Source organism: Seriola aureovittata, chromosome 9 (genome assembly GCF_021018895.1).
Source record: "Seriola aureovittata isolate HTS-2021-v1 ecotype China chromosome 9, ASM2101889v1, whole genome shotgun sequence".
NCBI lineage: Eukaryota > Metazoa > Chordata > Actinopteri > Carangiformes > Carangidae > Seriola > Seriola aureovittata.
The window spans coordinates 22,888,084-22,903,106 of NC_079372.1; the positions used below are offsets into that span (position 1 = coordinate 22,888,084).

The 15,023-nt window shown below is 39.7% G+C and overlaps 3 protein-coding genes across 3 annotated transcripts; all 3 read left to right on the plus strand.

Annotated features, from left to right (window-relative positions):
- The first annotated feature begins 3,426 nt into the window (after positions 1-3,426).
- Positions 3,427-5,656, plus strand: nppal (natriuretic peptide A-like). The gene is made up of 3 exons (XM_056385433.1): positions 3,427-3,642; positions 3,947-4,248; positions 5,288-5,656. The coding sequence occupies exons 1-2, from the start codon at positions 3,448-3,450 to the stop codon at positions 4,244-4,246; spliced, it is 495 nt and encodes a 164-aa protein (XP_056241408.1). The 5' UTR covers positions 3,427-3,447; the 3' UTR covers positions 4,247-4,248; positions 5,288-5,656.
- Positions 5,657-7,868: 2,212 nt separating this feature from the next.
- On the plus strand, positions 7,869-8,577 carry nppb (natriuretic peptide B). The gene is made up of 2 exons (XM_056385561.1): positions 7,869-8,000; positions 8,293-8,577. The coding sequence occupies exons 1-2, from the start codon at positions 7,887-7,889 to the stop codon at positions 8,575-8,577; spliced, it is 399 nt and encodes a 132-aa protein (XP_056241536.1). The 5' UTR covers positions 7,869-7,886.
- A 2,443-nt stretch (positions 8,578-11,020) lies between these two features.
- nppa (natriuretic peptide A) lies at positions 11,021-13,063 on the plus strand. Its single transcript, XM_056385362.1, has 3 exons — positions 11,021-11,131; positions 12,525-12,843; positions 13,059-13,063. The coding sequence occupies exons 1-3, from the start codon at positions 11,021-11,023 to the stop codon at positions 13,061-13,063; spliced, it is 435 nt and encodes a 144-aa protein (XP_056241337.1).
- The last annotated feature ends 1,960 nt before the right edge of the window (positions 13,064-15,023 follow it).

Sequence of the window (15,023 nt, forward strand, 5' to 3'; positions counted from 1 at the left end):
TGTTCACTCTGAGACGTCCTTGCAAAACTCTCTCCAGCTCTTTTCCAGCCCGCCTTGGATGACCTTGATACTGGTGATCTGCTGATCTCCAAACATCCTCTGCATCAAACACTGAAATGTTCTTGGGGCACTGCACAAATCAAAACCCAAAAAAGAAAAACTATAAAAATTTAACAACCCATTTGCTCATGAGTATTGGACAAATGGTGCTAGTAAACTCTGTGATTATAACTCGTCCTGTGAAGAATATGGTTGTCTGTACCAAATTATCCACCCAATCCATTCAATAGTTGTTGAGACATTCCACACAAAATTACAAATGTCAGCATGCTGGTGGCACTAGAGGAAAAACCATGTCTATACAAAATTTCATGGCAACAGTATTTCATGAGATCCAGTATTTCAGTCTGGACCAAAGAGATCTCCATCACAAGAGCCACATAAGAGTGCAGACGTAAGCCTTGTTTAGTCTGTATCCTACAGTGTTGGAAGAAACTACAACTCCACTACAGCTCTGTCATTTATAGTAAAATGGTTACACCAGCAGTCGTTGCACTGGGGAGTTCCTCCTGAAGGATTTGCCTCTGGGAATCACTGCTGTGGTGTCTGGCAGACAGTACTGACGTCACTGTGTAGTCTCTCATTTCAGAGTTCTTCGCCATAGTTCAGCAAGCTCCATCATTTAGATGATGAGGTGCTTATGTTCTAATTAAGGCCTTTAATGAAGGGGAACCGCTGTGAGGGTGGATTGCACGTTCTTCATCTAACTGCCTGAGAGGTTTAAATGCCAGCCATGAAAACCTGCATACTCCACGGCTCAGTTCCTCTGAGGCTGCAGAGACCTACAGGGCACTTTGGACCATCAGCTGATTAAAATACTGTCACTACTTGTCGTCGTTATAACAGAGCGTCAGCTGAAACTCAGGCTCAGAAATGCAAGTAAATAAATGTTATTCAGAACAATGTCAAAATCTTTGAAAACACACTCATTTCATAAATTGAAAAGTCCCAACAAAGGACTGACTTCATCACTTCTGGACCATCCAGAATATGAAACAAGGTTATTATCCTTCACTAAAACTAACGAAATAAAAAAAACATGAACAAACATTTTCATCAACTGAAATATAATAAAAACGAGGCTTTATAAAAGAAAATGAGAGAAAATGTATTTAGTTTTTGTATTTTGGGTGGATATGAAATCTATCTATCTGTGTCAGATGGAGAAGTATCTTAAAGCTGATTGGCTGTCTTTCGTTAATCAATTGCAATAATGAACCACGGCAGCAGCTCCTACGAGTAGCGCTGGACAGTCCAGTTCATTGATGAGTTCATTTTGAGTAGCTTCATATAAATTAATCTAATATCTAGGGGGTTGTGTATTTAAGTTCTTTCATGTTTTTTCTCAGATTGACTCGACCTGCATCTCACCTCAGAAACATAATTACACACATTTTGCATTTAAGGCTGAATCTTTTGTCGACTGTTTTGCATATTTGTGCCCATATCTACATGTTAAGTACTGTTGTTGTTTCTGGTTAATGACAATGAAACACACTTAATCGTTGTCTTTTGCGGTTGTTCATCTGCCCTCAGTGAAGACATTTTAAAAACATTTTATTATGCAATACTGTTTCTGACCTTTTTGAATCTTGCCCCTGACAAATCCCCCATATTACAAAATACAATTAACAGTAACACTGAAACTAATAAAATATAAAATAAAAAATAAACTAGTAAATCTGCCTTAAAAAAAAAACTATTATAACCTTTTGTTTTGTAAAGTTTGCTTCATCTGACCAGTTACAGCAGTTTAGGTGCACTTTTGCCTTCAATACTTAACCTCTTGCTCTTCTGGGTTTTTACTTTACAGATCATTTTAATACAGGACTTTTGCTTTTTACAGTGTGGTATTGATGCTGTGACTTAAGTAATAAATCTAAATATGTCCTTTTCCACTGCTCATTTTACTTAAATACAAAGATGCCATTCTCAGCTGCATCACATCTGTCTCTGTGAGACAGAACCAGCAGAGCTCAGACTCTTTCCATAAAAATCATTTGGAACATTCACAGCTGCCCTGAGGCCTGAGTCAATTTCATATGATCGCTCTCCAGTTGAGAAGCTGCTGAAATGTCAATTAGCCGTCATCCACCTCCACACAGTGCACTCAGCTTCACAGGGTCCAGGGCTAATCGCTCATTATTTGCCGCTGGTACCTGTCTGGATGGTGGCAGGGAAGTTGGGGGTTGGGAGCGTTTGGGGAACATGTGTATATATACACACACACACACACACACACACACACACACACACACACACACACACACACACACACACACACACACACACACACACACCAAATTAATCTCTTATTCACCACCTCCACCTCCATGTGTGTGTATCTCATTTCTGAGGGAGGAGACAGAGGAACATGACAGCAACTGTTGATGTTTACAGTCAGTAGCAAAACAGCAGAGAAAGACTTTAATTCACTGTTTCTGCAGAGATCCTGTAGGTCAGGGGTGTGTTCAGGGACCGCCGCCCTCACCCCAACAAATAAGAAAAAAACAAATAAAAGATGTCAATACAGATTCACACTGGATCCTTACAGTGTGATATTCTGTAGTTTAATCACTTATTGTCTCATTTGGAGAACAATGAGCAACTCACTTGTCATTTCTCAGATTTACTTCAGTTTCTATTACCAAAGTCCAGTATCCCACAATTCCTCAGTGCACATAGTGTGTCTGTCTTTAGCAGTGTGTAATGTAATGTTGTAGAAGTTGGTTAGTCACTTGTCTCAACACCATGTCTGTTTTTTTTTCACTTAAAGTAACGTTCAGTTCAAAACCTCAAGAAAACTTCAGATCACTGCGGATGGAAATAAAACCATTGAACCATATGCTTGAAATGAGACAGATTATTATGATTTTAGCAAAAGGTTTATTTAGTTATCCAGTCTTGTCACCATCTATACAAAAGTGGTCAAACTTGAATCGCAGTGTTCATGTATACAGGAGAAATATGGGTGTAGTTGAGGAGATTTCCCCTCGTGTATGACAGGAGAAAACATTCAGTGATGCTGATGAAAATCTTCAACAGCAGATAGGCTGATAATATATGTGCAAATTACTGAATACAGGGAAAAGATTGCTCTTTGTTGTTATTGATTGTGATGTATTTTGAGTAATTGATTGTATTGTATTTTTCTGAACTACAGTATATTGCACTGAAAACAAACGCAGTGAATCTCACCAAAATAGTACTGCTAATTTATCATATATAGTTTTTTATTAGACAGTAAACATTATTATTCTTGGTTTCATACAGTAGTTTGAACCTTCGACACGTTCAGTCCCGGTGTTCAAAACTCAGGTTAGTCTATACTCCCACGTGGATGAGCATTAGTCACGCTCCGTTAATTTTCTCAGACCTCGTGACGGAATGCTCATGTATAAAAGGCAGCACCTGCTCGCAGATGGAGAGCCAGAGGAGCGCGAGGCACAGGAGCAGAGGACTGATAGCTCGCGCCAGCTCAAAAACTGCAAAAAGAAAATGAACCCAAATGTCTCCGTTTGCTGTTTGTCTCTACTGTTACTGCTTAATTTCGTTGGAGCCAAACCTGTTTCTGATCTACAGGCAAGTTCACCTTCACCTGGTCCTTCACCTGGTGCCAAAATGACTGTTGGCTGTATTCAACATTTCAGAGAAACTGCAATGACTTGAAGATATCAGATGATAAATCTGTGGTTTGTGTAACAATAAAGTCAGTGTATTGAATATTGATGTTGCCTGCTAGTTAGTGTGTTAGAGGTGATACACACTTGGTCCATCACTGTGGCCTGCGTCGTTGTGTGTTTCCTGTGCGCGAGCAGTGGCGTTAGTGAAGCTCAGTGTGTTGAGCAGGTGTCAGTTAAACTTCCTGTGTCCATTTCTCCCGCAGAGTTTGAAGCAGCTCCTAGAGGAGGAGGTCAACGCTGCGCCATATTACTCCTCGCAGGAAGTGGAGGTGGAGGGGAGAGATGGAGACACGGACAAGTCGGTGTTCGGAGTTCAGTCGTGGGACTCGTCCGACCCCAGCAACTCGGCACTGGCGGTTAAAGAAAACGTCCTCGCGCGTCTCTTCAAAGACATCATGAGGACCTCGAAGCGCTCGTGGAGTCGGTACAAGAAGGGCGGGCTGAGGAGCTGCTTCGGTGTCCGGTTGGAGAGAATCGGCTCGTTCAGCGGGCTGGGCTGCTGAAGGTAGGAACCAGGGAGAGATGTGATTTAGTATGTATATATATGTCTGTGTATATATATATGTGTGTGTGTGTGTGTGTGTGTGTGTGTGTGTGTGTGTATCCTCCTGAGATATATGAAGATATAAGTTCATAACATATGATTTTTGTATGCATATATTTTAGAAATATCCATATAATAAATTTAAGTTAATTAAAACAGCATACATTCAAATTCTATATGTTTTTATATGTTTTTCTTATTGATTTTAAGCATACAAGTCTATCTTTTATATTTACATATATAATATTGATATATATTGACAAGCTTGGGATGGATACATATCTACTTAACAGATGTCTACAAAAAAGCATGTACACAAACATTCATTTATATGGGCTCAACATATGTTAATGTATGAAATTGTTCCAATTTCTAATAGGCTTCATCTATAATTTTTTACATATATGTACATGTTAATGTTTTTACTTCATATGTGTACAAAAATTATATTTTTGTATGGGAAAATACATAAATGCAGAAAAATGATCAGTTATTGTACATTCATAGCCTTGTATGATTTGTTAATATAATACATAACTAGAAAAACATATATTCATTTGAATGTTTAATTTGTAGTTAAAATCATCTTTTACAAATTCACAGATTAAATATAAGGTAGCTCACATGCTAACAGCAGAAAAAAACAAATAGTCTGTTATGATTTAACATGAACATAAAGGCACATCAACACATGAAGCAAATGCTTTTTTAAGAATCTGTCAAAATTGATCATGAATACTTTTCTGTGATGATTCATTTTAGTTTATTATACTTAAATGAAAATGTATTGGAAATGTTTTTATATATACAGAGACAATGATGTGAGCTGTAGCTGCTCCGTCACACTGACAGAACCACTGAGCATCTGAGCAGCTGCAGGTTCAGTGGCTCGTTGCTTCAGGCGTCTGTGCAGCAGCAGCAGTTGTGGATGATTCAGACATCAAACTGTAATAAACAGTGATAATCTGGTGTAGTAATGTGTGTTTTGTTCTGTTGACAGGCATGGATCTTCACTGAGACCAGAACCAGCACCGGAGCTCGTCTCACACTCACACAGCTTTGACTGACACTTTAAAGGCCGGATACTCAGTCTCCTCTGTCCATGGTTCTCATTCAGAACTGTGATTTCTTTTTCATATGTGAGCTGTTAAATAATAAATTATTGTAAATGTATTTATTATTTATTATTTTATTGTTGGATAATGTAGACTTGCCTTGTAATAGATTGTATTCTAGTAAAATAATTATTTTGCATAATATCTGAGTCTGTGCTTTTGTTTCTTGGGCACAGCTGAAAGTAGCTTCTTCACAGGGAACACTGTCATGATAAATGCACATGAAATAAACCAGTGTATTATATGAGGAACCATTTAATTGTGGTTTGAGACAATTGTGATATTTTAATTACAGGAATAGTTTCAAATGTTTCATAAGAAACAAACAAAAAAAACAAACACAATAACGTGACTGATCTCCATGCCGCAGCGGCTCCGACACCACACACACCATGAGGGCAGATCAGAGATATTATTACTTCCAGCTGCTGGAACATCATGAAAAATCTGGTTTTGTCCGTCCCCAATAGGTTTTGGCTCTAACATGGATTTATGTTCCTGTAGAAGTCACTATGAAAAAGATCCATATTCTGTCCCACTGAACACAACTGCAGAGTGTAAAGCTTGTTGCAGGCTCCACACCTCCCATAAAGCCACAGTCTCACTCCAGCTGTGTCAAACCACAAATAATGTTGGAAATCAAATGATTTCCCTGTTTTAAAGCATAAGGAGAAATAGGTTTCTACTTCATTCTGTGGCAGCTTTCGAGTAGATTCACTAAAATTCACAAAATTGATTTATATATTTCGGTTTTGTGCTTCTTAGTACATAAAGAGATTGTAGTTCAGCTGTAGTTACTGGTCTTAAAAGTCTGAGAAATAAACGAATTATAAATAACTATAGCACTGTACAACTTTTAAAAAAAGAGGACATGAATATGAATATGTTTTCAATATAAAAAGATAAGAAATTATTTGTAAAGTTCCAGTAATAACCTATCTAACAAGTTGTAGTTATCTGTCACATTAAGGATGCATTAAAAAATATCCAAGATTATGATTTATTGTGGAGAATCCAATGTGATTTTAGGCTCCAAAATCTTCAATCTGAATGATTGCCTTGTTTCCCCAATAACATCACAAATAAATTAACACTCAACAGAAATTAATGAGAGATTTCAGAATATTATCGTCATTGTTAGTTGATGTTGCCATCAGTCCGCTAACATAGCGGAGCATGAAGGCACAGCACCAGACCCAGAATGCAGTTCGCTCATTCTCATAGCCCAGAGGCATGATGGGTGTAACACTACTGCACATATTCAGTGGGCCGCATAAACCTGGAAGCCAGAAACGTTTTTGGTGTATGTGCCAGGCTAGCTATTCTAATAGGACTGGATAGGTGCCATTTTTACATCCGACATCATGGTCTAATAATCCAACATCCTTGGGATTACCAAGGTGATTTCACTTCATACAGAGGGGAGCATGAATGTTTGTACAAAACTTCATGACATGCATTCAGTAGTTGTCTGACTGATATTGGTATCTCTAGCTCCATTAGTGGCTAAAAGTGATGCTCATAAAACACAGAAAATCACAATATCACCGAACTTTAGCAGACTACAGTTTTAGAGAGACTTGACAGGATAATGAAAGGCAAGGACACATGTCTTAGACCTTTATTTAGTAAAGAAGAGCAGCTACATGTGCTTTGGCATTACAAAAACAGGCAGATTACTGGTCTGTGAGAAATTTATCCTCTGGAAACTGGTCGAAGTTACAAAAAAGGTTGGGGGCCGTTGAGATAGGGCATTTTTTGATACTTTCGTCAATTTCTCAGTTCTCAGTTTGGATCTTTATGTAAAAATCATCATGATAAATCACATGATGTTGTTGATCTATGAGTTTATACAGTTTGGTGTAGATCCAAATAATAATCTGGATCCATATTATAATCTGGATCTGATTGAAATGAGTAGGATTGTTTGGCCTTGGCGGAGGTATTCGTAGTCTTTTCTCTTGCTCTCTGCTACAGAGAGGTCAGAGGTCACAGCCTGCTGTAGAGACAAGAGTTGTGGCTTTTTTGAGGACCCTTTAGCAGAGTGGCAGTCTGAATTAGGTTCCTCCTTTCAAACCAGCAGGCTACCCTACCACAATCACGTACACCCCTCAATATAGCAACACTGTCACACTGTCTGTTAGTTTACTACTTCCCGTAGCTCAGTGACAACAATGTCCCGTGTGGAGTGGGGTTGGAGTATGTTTCTGAAACTAAGTAGCATATGGAAGCAGCTATGTCATACGAATGCCCCATATCTGAGAGACAACACTTTAAAAGGAGCAGTTTCCGACAGCTCCTGTTATCAGAATCAGGTGTCAGGAATGCCAGTACAATTCCTGGCATACCTTCGTGTATCAGGCTAAAGTATAAAAGAGCAGAGGGTGCTGCTGTGTGCTCCAGCATCCAAACAGCTACAAGGCAAAAAAGCTAAAGAGCATCCATCCACCCACTGATAGGATCAACAGGAACCCACAGAGAAACATGCATCTGTCTCCCACTCCTCTCTGCGGTTTCCTCCTCATCTTAAACTTGCAGCTGATCAGCACGTATCCCATCAGCACCGGCTTGACTGACACTGACATGGACATCTTAAAGGTGAGTCTCATGTGAAAGTTGGAGTTCTGGGGCTCCGCTATATGTCAGACAGAGGAACGACACTATGAAGATGCCGATTGTCACTCAACAGCAACTTCCTATGTGTGATTTTATGTGATCTGATATCTGCTTACTGAAGTTAAATTAGTGTTTTAAGAAAATAATATGTGTAATGAGAAGTTGATAATCAATTAATGCTGCAGCTGCAATGTCAGCAAAATGAACTACCTGACTGTATTGGACCTACACTCTTATGAGAGTGACCCAGCTAATGTGTATGTGGATGTTGCAGGTGCTGCTTCACAGACTGGAGGAGTCAGTGTCAGAGCAGACTGAGATGGACCAGAGAGTCCCTGCAGAGCAGGACAGTCTGGATAGTCTGAATGTAGAGGAGCAGCCACAAACTGAACTGGATGAGGCGTCAATCAGGGAATTTCTCTCAGCCAAGAACCTGAAGAGCGTCCGCAACGACTCGTCCAAGAGGTCATCCGGCTGCTTTGGTCGGCGGATGGACAGGATAGGCTCCATGAGCTCTCTGGGCTGCAACACTGTGGGCAGATACAGTAAGTTACAGTAACTCCACTTCAATCTGTAGGTTGAACTGATGCAACTTTTGTGAGGTCACCAAGAAAAAAGATTAATAGTGAGAAAAATGTTTTTAGTAATATAGAAAATCCACAGAGACCACCAACATAGCTCCATGTGTTTTCCCTTAATGCTGTCTTTAAATGTCTTGATTCTTAATGTACTATATATACAGTAGATAACACACACATTTGTACCATTATTTTAAGTGAATGAGAAAATATGAATATCAATAACAGAGCTGTTGTTATTTTCTCTTGCAGATCCAAAGTAAAGATGAAGTCTTACCATCTAAACTCTGCAACGTCTCTACCAAAAGATATTTTTATTTATTTACTAATATTTATTGAATATTGTTTGTGGCTGACAAGTATATTTATTTAAAATGGATGTAAAATTGTTCTGTTTTAATAAATGTTTACAACTGCACATCATTGAGCCCATGTTTAAGCATCACCACACACACACACACACACACACACACACACACACACACAACACACACACACACACACACACACACACACACATTGCATTCCCTAACTTTAAACTATCATTATAGTCCTGGTGTCTTAGTCATTAGGGAACTACTCATTAACAACTTATCATCTGTCAGGTCATTCCCGAATCGTTTCTGTCTTGTTCCTTCCTAAGAACACAGCCTGATAAGTGTGTAACAGTGGGACATAAAGATGTAGTGTCCTGGCAGCTTCAGTAGCCTGATGTTAGTGACATATGGAAGTCGACTTAGTATCACTACCTACAACCTCCACTGGATTCTGGACAACATCGTGGCCACAAGGGATCGGTGAAGGAGCAACCAGATGTGACTTGATGCAGTTTGACTTTAGTTAATGGCTCTGATTTCTTCTAATGGGAAACAAATGACCCTCTAAGTGAAACTACGTTAAATAAAGGTTAAACAAATGTCTTGCTCTCTGAGCTGTTCGTGTCTCTTTGTGTCACTTATAGAATGTAAATAAAGTTGGATGTTGCATCCATGACATCACACAGGTTTATCAAGAGTGGTTTTGAAGCTCAGAGTGGGCTGCTCCACCGTCGCCATCTTGGCAGGGTCTGATTCTTGGCTAATCTAAACATAGGCAAAGAGGTGGTGCGTGTGTGGAACCAAGACTTCGGGCCATGCCAGTTTGTGACAAGCGTACAATCACCTACCTGTCATTCAAAGTAACCATTCCCTTAATTATGCATAACTTTACACCTTAATAAAATTTAAACAGGTGAGTTATGTAAAAATAAACTCATACAGTTGTCATAAAGGGGAAAATAGCTATAGATACCAAAACTGTTACATGCACCAGGTTGAAAACATTTCTGCTGTAAAGTTGGACATTGGGAGTCTATGGTGATTGACTCGTTTTTGGAGCCAGCCTCAAGTGGTCATTTGTATGTATAAATTAACTGATATTTTTAGTTTGATTACATGTGGCATTTTGCTAATAATAATAGTACATGGTTTTCTGTCCTGTCTGGTTCAGGCCACTAGTGAGCGTATGCTTGCCACAACTCTGCTCCACACCGCCCCACCTCTTTGTCCATTTTTGGATTGGCAGGAAGTTAGGCAGAGTCAGGTTCTGCCAAGATGGAGATGCCCACTCCTCATAAACCGTTGGGTGATGTCATAGAGGCTATATCTTTATTTACAGTCTATGATTTAGCACTTGCAAGGAAACAAGCTGGTATAATTGAGTCTTTGTGCTAAGTTAAGCTAAAGCTAAAGCTTCCTGGTTCTAGCTTCATGACAGTGTTATCAATCTTATCTCCTCACTCTCAGTAAGAAGGCAAATGAACATATTTTCAAAATGTCAAAGTATTGCTTTAATATTTGGTCTATTATTGTTCTTTTTTACTGGGTTGACTGAAAACAGCCCAATAATCTTTGGAGCTAACAGCTAAATTCTCCTTAACCTCAGACAAACAACAAACTGAAACATGACTCAAAACCAAACACAAGAAATATAATCAGCTAACATCATAAATATTACACCTGTCATTGTTTCCTTCCTCTGTTAATCTAAATAATGTGGTCACCTTGTAACCCAGGAGCAGTTTTAACCTACTATGGTATTTTTCAGGAGTGTAGACAGTGTGAAGTATTTGCATGGTGGATCTGCATTCCTGTCAATAAACACCACGTCTGAGCTCAGAGCTCCAAGATGGCTCCTGAGGTCATGCCACTGAACACAGTCACACACACACATCACCTACCACCAAGCACCACTTAATCTGACATCTGACCAGCTACCTTATCATCCAGAGGTGTCAGAATGCACTTGAGGTGGTCTACAAAATGATGAGCCACTGACACTGACTGTCTGTGGCATGGTGTGTCTGTGTGTGTGTGTGTACGTTGGCATATATATAAAATCTTGCAGTGCAGGCTGTAGTATCAGAGGTAGCAGCAGCAGGATATCATGAGGACTGCGGTCCTGTGGGGCCTACTGGCCCTACTGTGTCAGCACACACTGGTCAGCAGCCACATACTGGGACGGGCCTCTTCTACCAGTGACCTTGCTCAGCTCAAGGTAAGAAACCATGTGACCCTTTCACTCCTCACATCTGTTTGTTTGATCACTGCACTTTGAAAGGTGATTTCCAATTAAAGTTGTGGAGTGAGTTATCACTGTGTTCTGAGGTCAAAGGTGAGACATCAGTCCATCAGTTACAAATGCCTCAATTTTACATCTTGTTAGAAAAAAAAACACATGTTCTTATTCAACTTCGTTTCCAGTTCTCCAGATAGTTTTGGTTTTATTTGTGCCTCTACAGTTAATTGGGTACGGAGATCCGCAGCTGGTGGCGCTGATCCTGTGGTCCGTGTGTCCATTGCAGAAAAAGATGCAGTGAGATGATGTAATTAACTGAGCTCCAATCAAAGCTCAAACAAAGTTGGAAACTCACTGGAAATCTGACATATCTGTTTGTTTTTTGTATTCAAGGAAATTTCTCTCTCACCACAGATCAGGGCCCATTTTCACAAAACATCTGAGGGCTGAAAAGTGGCTCCTAACTTGTAGCAGAAACTCCTCCAAAAATAATGAGTGTCAGTCGAAACTATAGGACTCTTTTTTTTTTTTTTGGAGTAGGACACTTTTTGCTAAAAGCTGACCCTAAGTCTGTGAGAAGGTAGTGGAAGGGACCCAAAACAACCCAATCAGTGCGGAGAGTGTTTGGCAGCACTGTAATGTGGCAACATGGAAAATACAACTTGAGGATCTCCTAGTGTCCATTAACTGATCTATTCACAAAACAATGAAATGAAATGAAATTCTACACAAATGTCATTATTCAGATGCATTTTGAAAACAGCACCTAATCCGTTATTATTTAAGTTGTGTGTCATAATTAGGCCTATATATATATATATATATATATATATATATATATAAATATTTTAATGTATTACTTTAGGATGTTGTTCGTGTGTTTCAACCAATCACTGTGATTTCTGCAACAAAATTCATCCATGAGACGTGACGTCAGCCATTCGTAGTTCTCTCCTTTCTTCAGTAAGAGTTTGTGAAGAGAAGAATACTTTTAGTTAGAAACTTTTAGTGTGACTCTTAGTGGTGTGATAAAATGCTTTATGGTCACAGGCCTGGGTGCAGGAAAGCATTCAAATGTGTCATGTAAGTGTAGTCAGGGATTTGATGATCAATTCATTATGTTTTTGCCTCTTTATTTTTGACAGAACATAAACTTGAACTAAAGAACCACGTCAGAAAACGACCTTTAAAAGTAACATTCACCTTAGTCAACACCATTTCCCACAAGCCTAAGACGAGGTTCTGGGATACATGTAGTGACAGATTCACTAGAGGGCTCATGTTTTCCATCAGCCTGTGTTTCCTGTGTCTAAAACATATGAGCAGAATGTTTGGTTGTGAGGATAAACCCATCTCCACCTCTCCACTGCAGTCTCTACTGGAGCGCTTTGAGGAGACTCTGGCTGCGGCTGCCCAGGAGGAAGACTCTGAAGCGGATTATGAAGGGACAAACCAGGAGCCTGAGCGCAGCCAGACCAGCCGAGGATGGAGCATTAACCAGGAGGGGGACCAAGAACCTCTGATATCAGACAGATCTCAAGCGCCGGCGGAGGGCCACAACAGGGCCACGAGTCAGAGGAGCCGTCTGCAGGACCTGCTGATGGCCACCAGGAAACGAGCCTCCAGCTGCTTTGGAGCCAGAATGGATCGAATAGGAAACGCCAGCGGTCTGGGATGCAACAATGGAAGAGGTAAGACTGCAGCTGAGGATGGAGGAGGGAAATCAAATCAGGGTTTAGTTAAAGGATCCTGAAGCATGAGGGCCAGGAGTCCGTGCTGGTTGTTGTGGGATATCAGGAACAGTAGAGACTAATATGAAATAAATAAACATCCTCCAGTGTTCATGATGACCAGCAATTTATAACAAATGCTCTTCTTGTTTGTGTTTGTGTTGTTTTCCCATCAGGCTAGTCTGACAGCTTCCTGGGATACATGTTGGATTATAGTTTCATATCCAACTGAGGATGCAACCGATGAGACTGGATATGTATGACTTTGCATAAGTGACAGTTCAGCTGTGTGTATCTCTTGTGTGTTTTTCTGTAACATTAACACCCTAAGGAAATGAGTTAACTACATAACTGCAGGTGGGTTGTTAACAGAGATAAATAAAGCCTTTTTTCATATGAAGAATTCAGTCGTTTTTGTTTTTTTTTCAGTCCTGCTCCATTAGCTACAGCAGATATTCACAGTTGTCTGAGAAGGAGTCCTCTCTTCATCTCTGTACACCAGCAGTCCGAAATCATGACATGAGAAAACCTGTGCCTTTTTCTAAATCCAAATCAGTCTGTGATCAGACATACCTGCTATTATAACTGTTCCTGTTGTTGTTGCCTGATTTCATTCAGTAAAATCACTGTGACATGACCTGCAGCCATCTGTATCTGATGTGATATGTTGATAAGATAAGAAGCTGAGTTATTTATTCAGTATTCAGTTGAAGATCATTCCAGAGCCCCCACCAGCTGCACTATGTTTGATTTTTCTTCTTTTAGCGATGACAGCATCATGTTGTCGTAAAAACCATCATATAGATACTTCTGGGGCATTTCACTCAGTTTGGAAACTTCCTAAGCAAAAAATACTTTTCGACCGCAGCCCAGACGTTGCATCTACACTCACTGATCACTCTCATGTTGATGTGTTGTCATGTTGTAACAAAAACTTTTGTTTTGTGACATGGAGCATTGTCCTGCTGGAAGAATACAAATGATGAATACAAATGAATAAAAAATGTCATGAGTTGCTGAGATATTTCAGTCTAAATTAAAGTGGTGGGCCAACCATGTAACTCGTTTATTAATGTCACTAAATAAAATCAAGTAAAATGAATAAAAAATAAAGTAACATAAAAGTACTGAAAATAATGTTATAAGGCTTCTAATGAAGCCTCAATGCAAAATACATATTCTTCATTATTTACAATGTGAAGCTGTGATAACCTTTCTGTTCATCTTTTATTTTTCAAATATGAACTAATTTCATCCTTTAAATTGCATCTCCCATTCAAAGCATGCTGGGATGTCCCTGCAACCCTGAGCAGGATAACCAGGTATAGGATATGGACAGAGGGTAACTAATTTCATCTGTTACTTCCAACTTGCTGTCAAATAAATATAGACTGTTGAGACAGGAGGTGAGTCATGCAGGAAATATGTCTGATTCATCCATTAATTGCTGTTGTCTACATGCATTTGACATGAAGCAAAAAGGAGACGTCACTGTGGGTTATGATAAAGTAACTGTCACACTGTCCTGTCCAGTCAGATTATGGAGCTCTTGGACATCAATTAAACTCTGGTAATATACCAGTGAAGCATTTCACCTGATGACAGCAGCCAACCTGACAGCTGCTGAGCTAAACCAACCTAAACTGACCTGAGTCCACTTTTCACGCCATGTTTTATAACGTCTGTGGAAACTAGCAGGACGGCACAGGGTGCTGAGAGCGGCTTCTGAAGCCAGTCTGATCCCGGCGATAAGGACAGCTGCAGGTTTTTGTTTCCACTGTGGACCAGACTGACCTGATTGCTGGCTGCGCGCCTTATCAACGAGAGTGACATTTCCTGTCCAGACTAATGTGGAAAACTTGGAATGAGCTTTAGAGCCAAATCAAAGTAGATAAATGACCCAAACATGCATCTCTAACTGTGCAGCTGGGAAATTCACTCTCTCTGGAATGAGACCAAACCTGATAAAGATGTACTCGACAAAACTAAACCTCTGAAACGCTCCTGCCATTTGTAATGATACACTGCACTATAAAACATTGTCGGACGGAAATATTATATAATAATAATAACTTAATCAGTGAAAAATAAAACCAGATAAAAGACAAGGCCAAAGAGCCTGAGCATAGTTATAAGAGCAG

Bases quoted from the DNA above. Each gene is read 5' to 3' on its own strand.
- nppal (XM_056385433.1), top strand. From the start codon at position 3,448: ATGCTCATGTATAAAAGGCAGCACCTGCTCGCAGATGGAGAGCCAGAG. The intron at 3,643-3,946 runs GCAAGTTCACCT...TTTCTCCCGCAG, and splicing joins AACCTGTTTCTGATCTACAG to AGTTTGAAGCAGCTCCTAGA.
- nppb (XM_056385561.1), top strand. From the start codon at position 7,887: ATGCATCTGTCTCCCACTCCTCTCTGCGGTTTCCTCCTCATCTTAAAC. The intron at 8,001-8,292 runs GTGAGTCTCATG...TGGATGTTGCAG, and splicing joins CTGACATGGACATCTTAAAG to GTGCTGCTTCACAGACTGGA.
- nppa (XM_056385362.1), top strand. From the start codon at position 11,021: ATGAGGACTGCGGTCCTGTGGGGCCTACTGGCCCTACTGTGTCAGCAC. The intron at 11,132-12,524 runs GTAAGAAACCAT...TCTCCACTGCAG, and splicing joins GTGACCTTGCTCAGCTCAAG to TCTCTACTGGAGCGCTTTGA.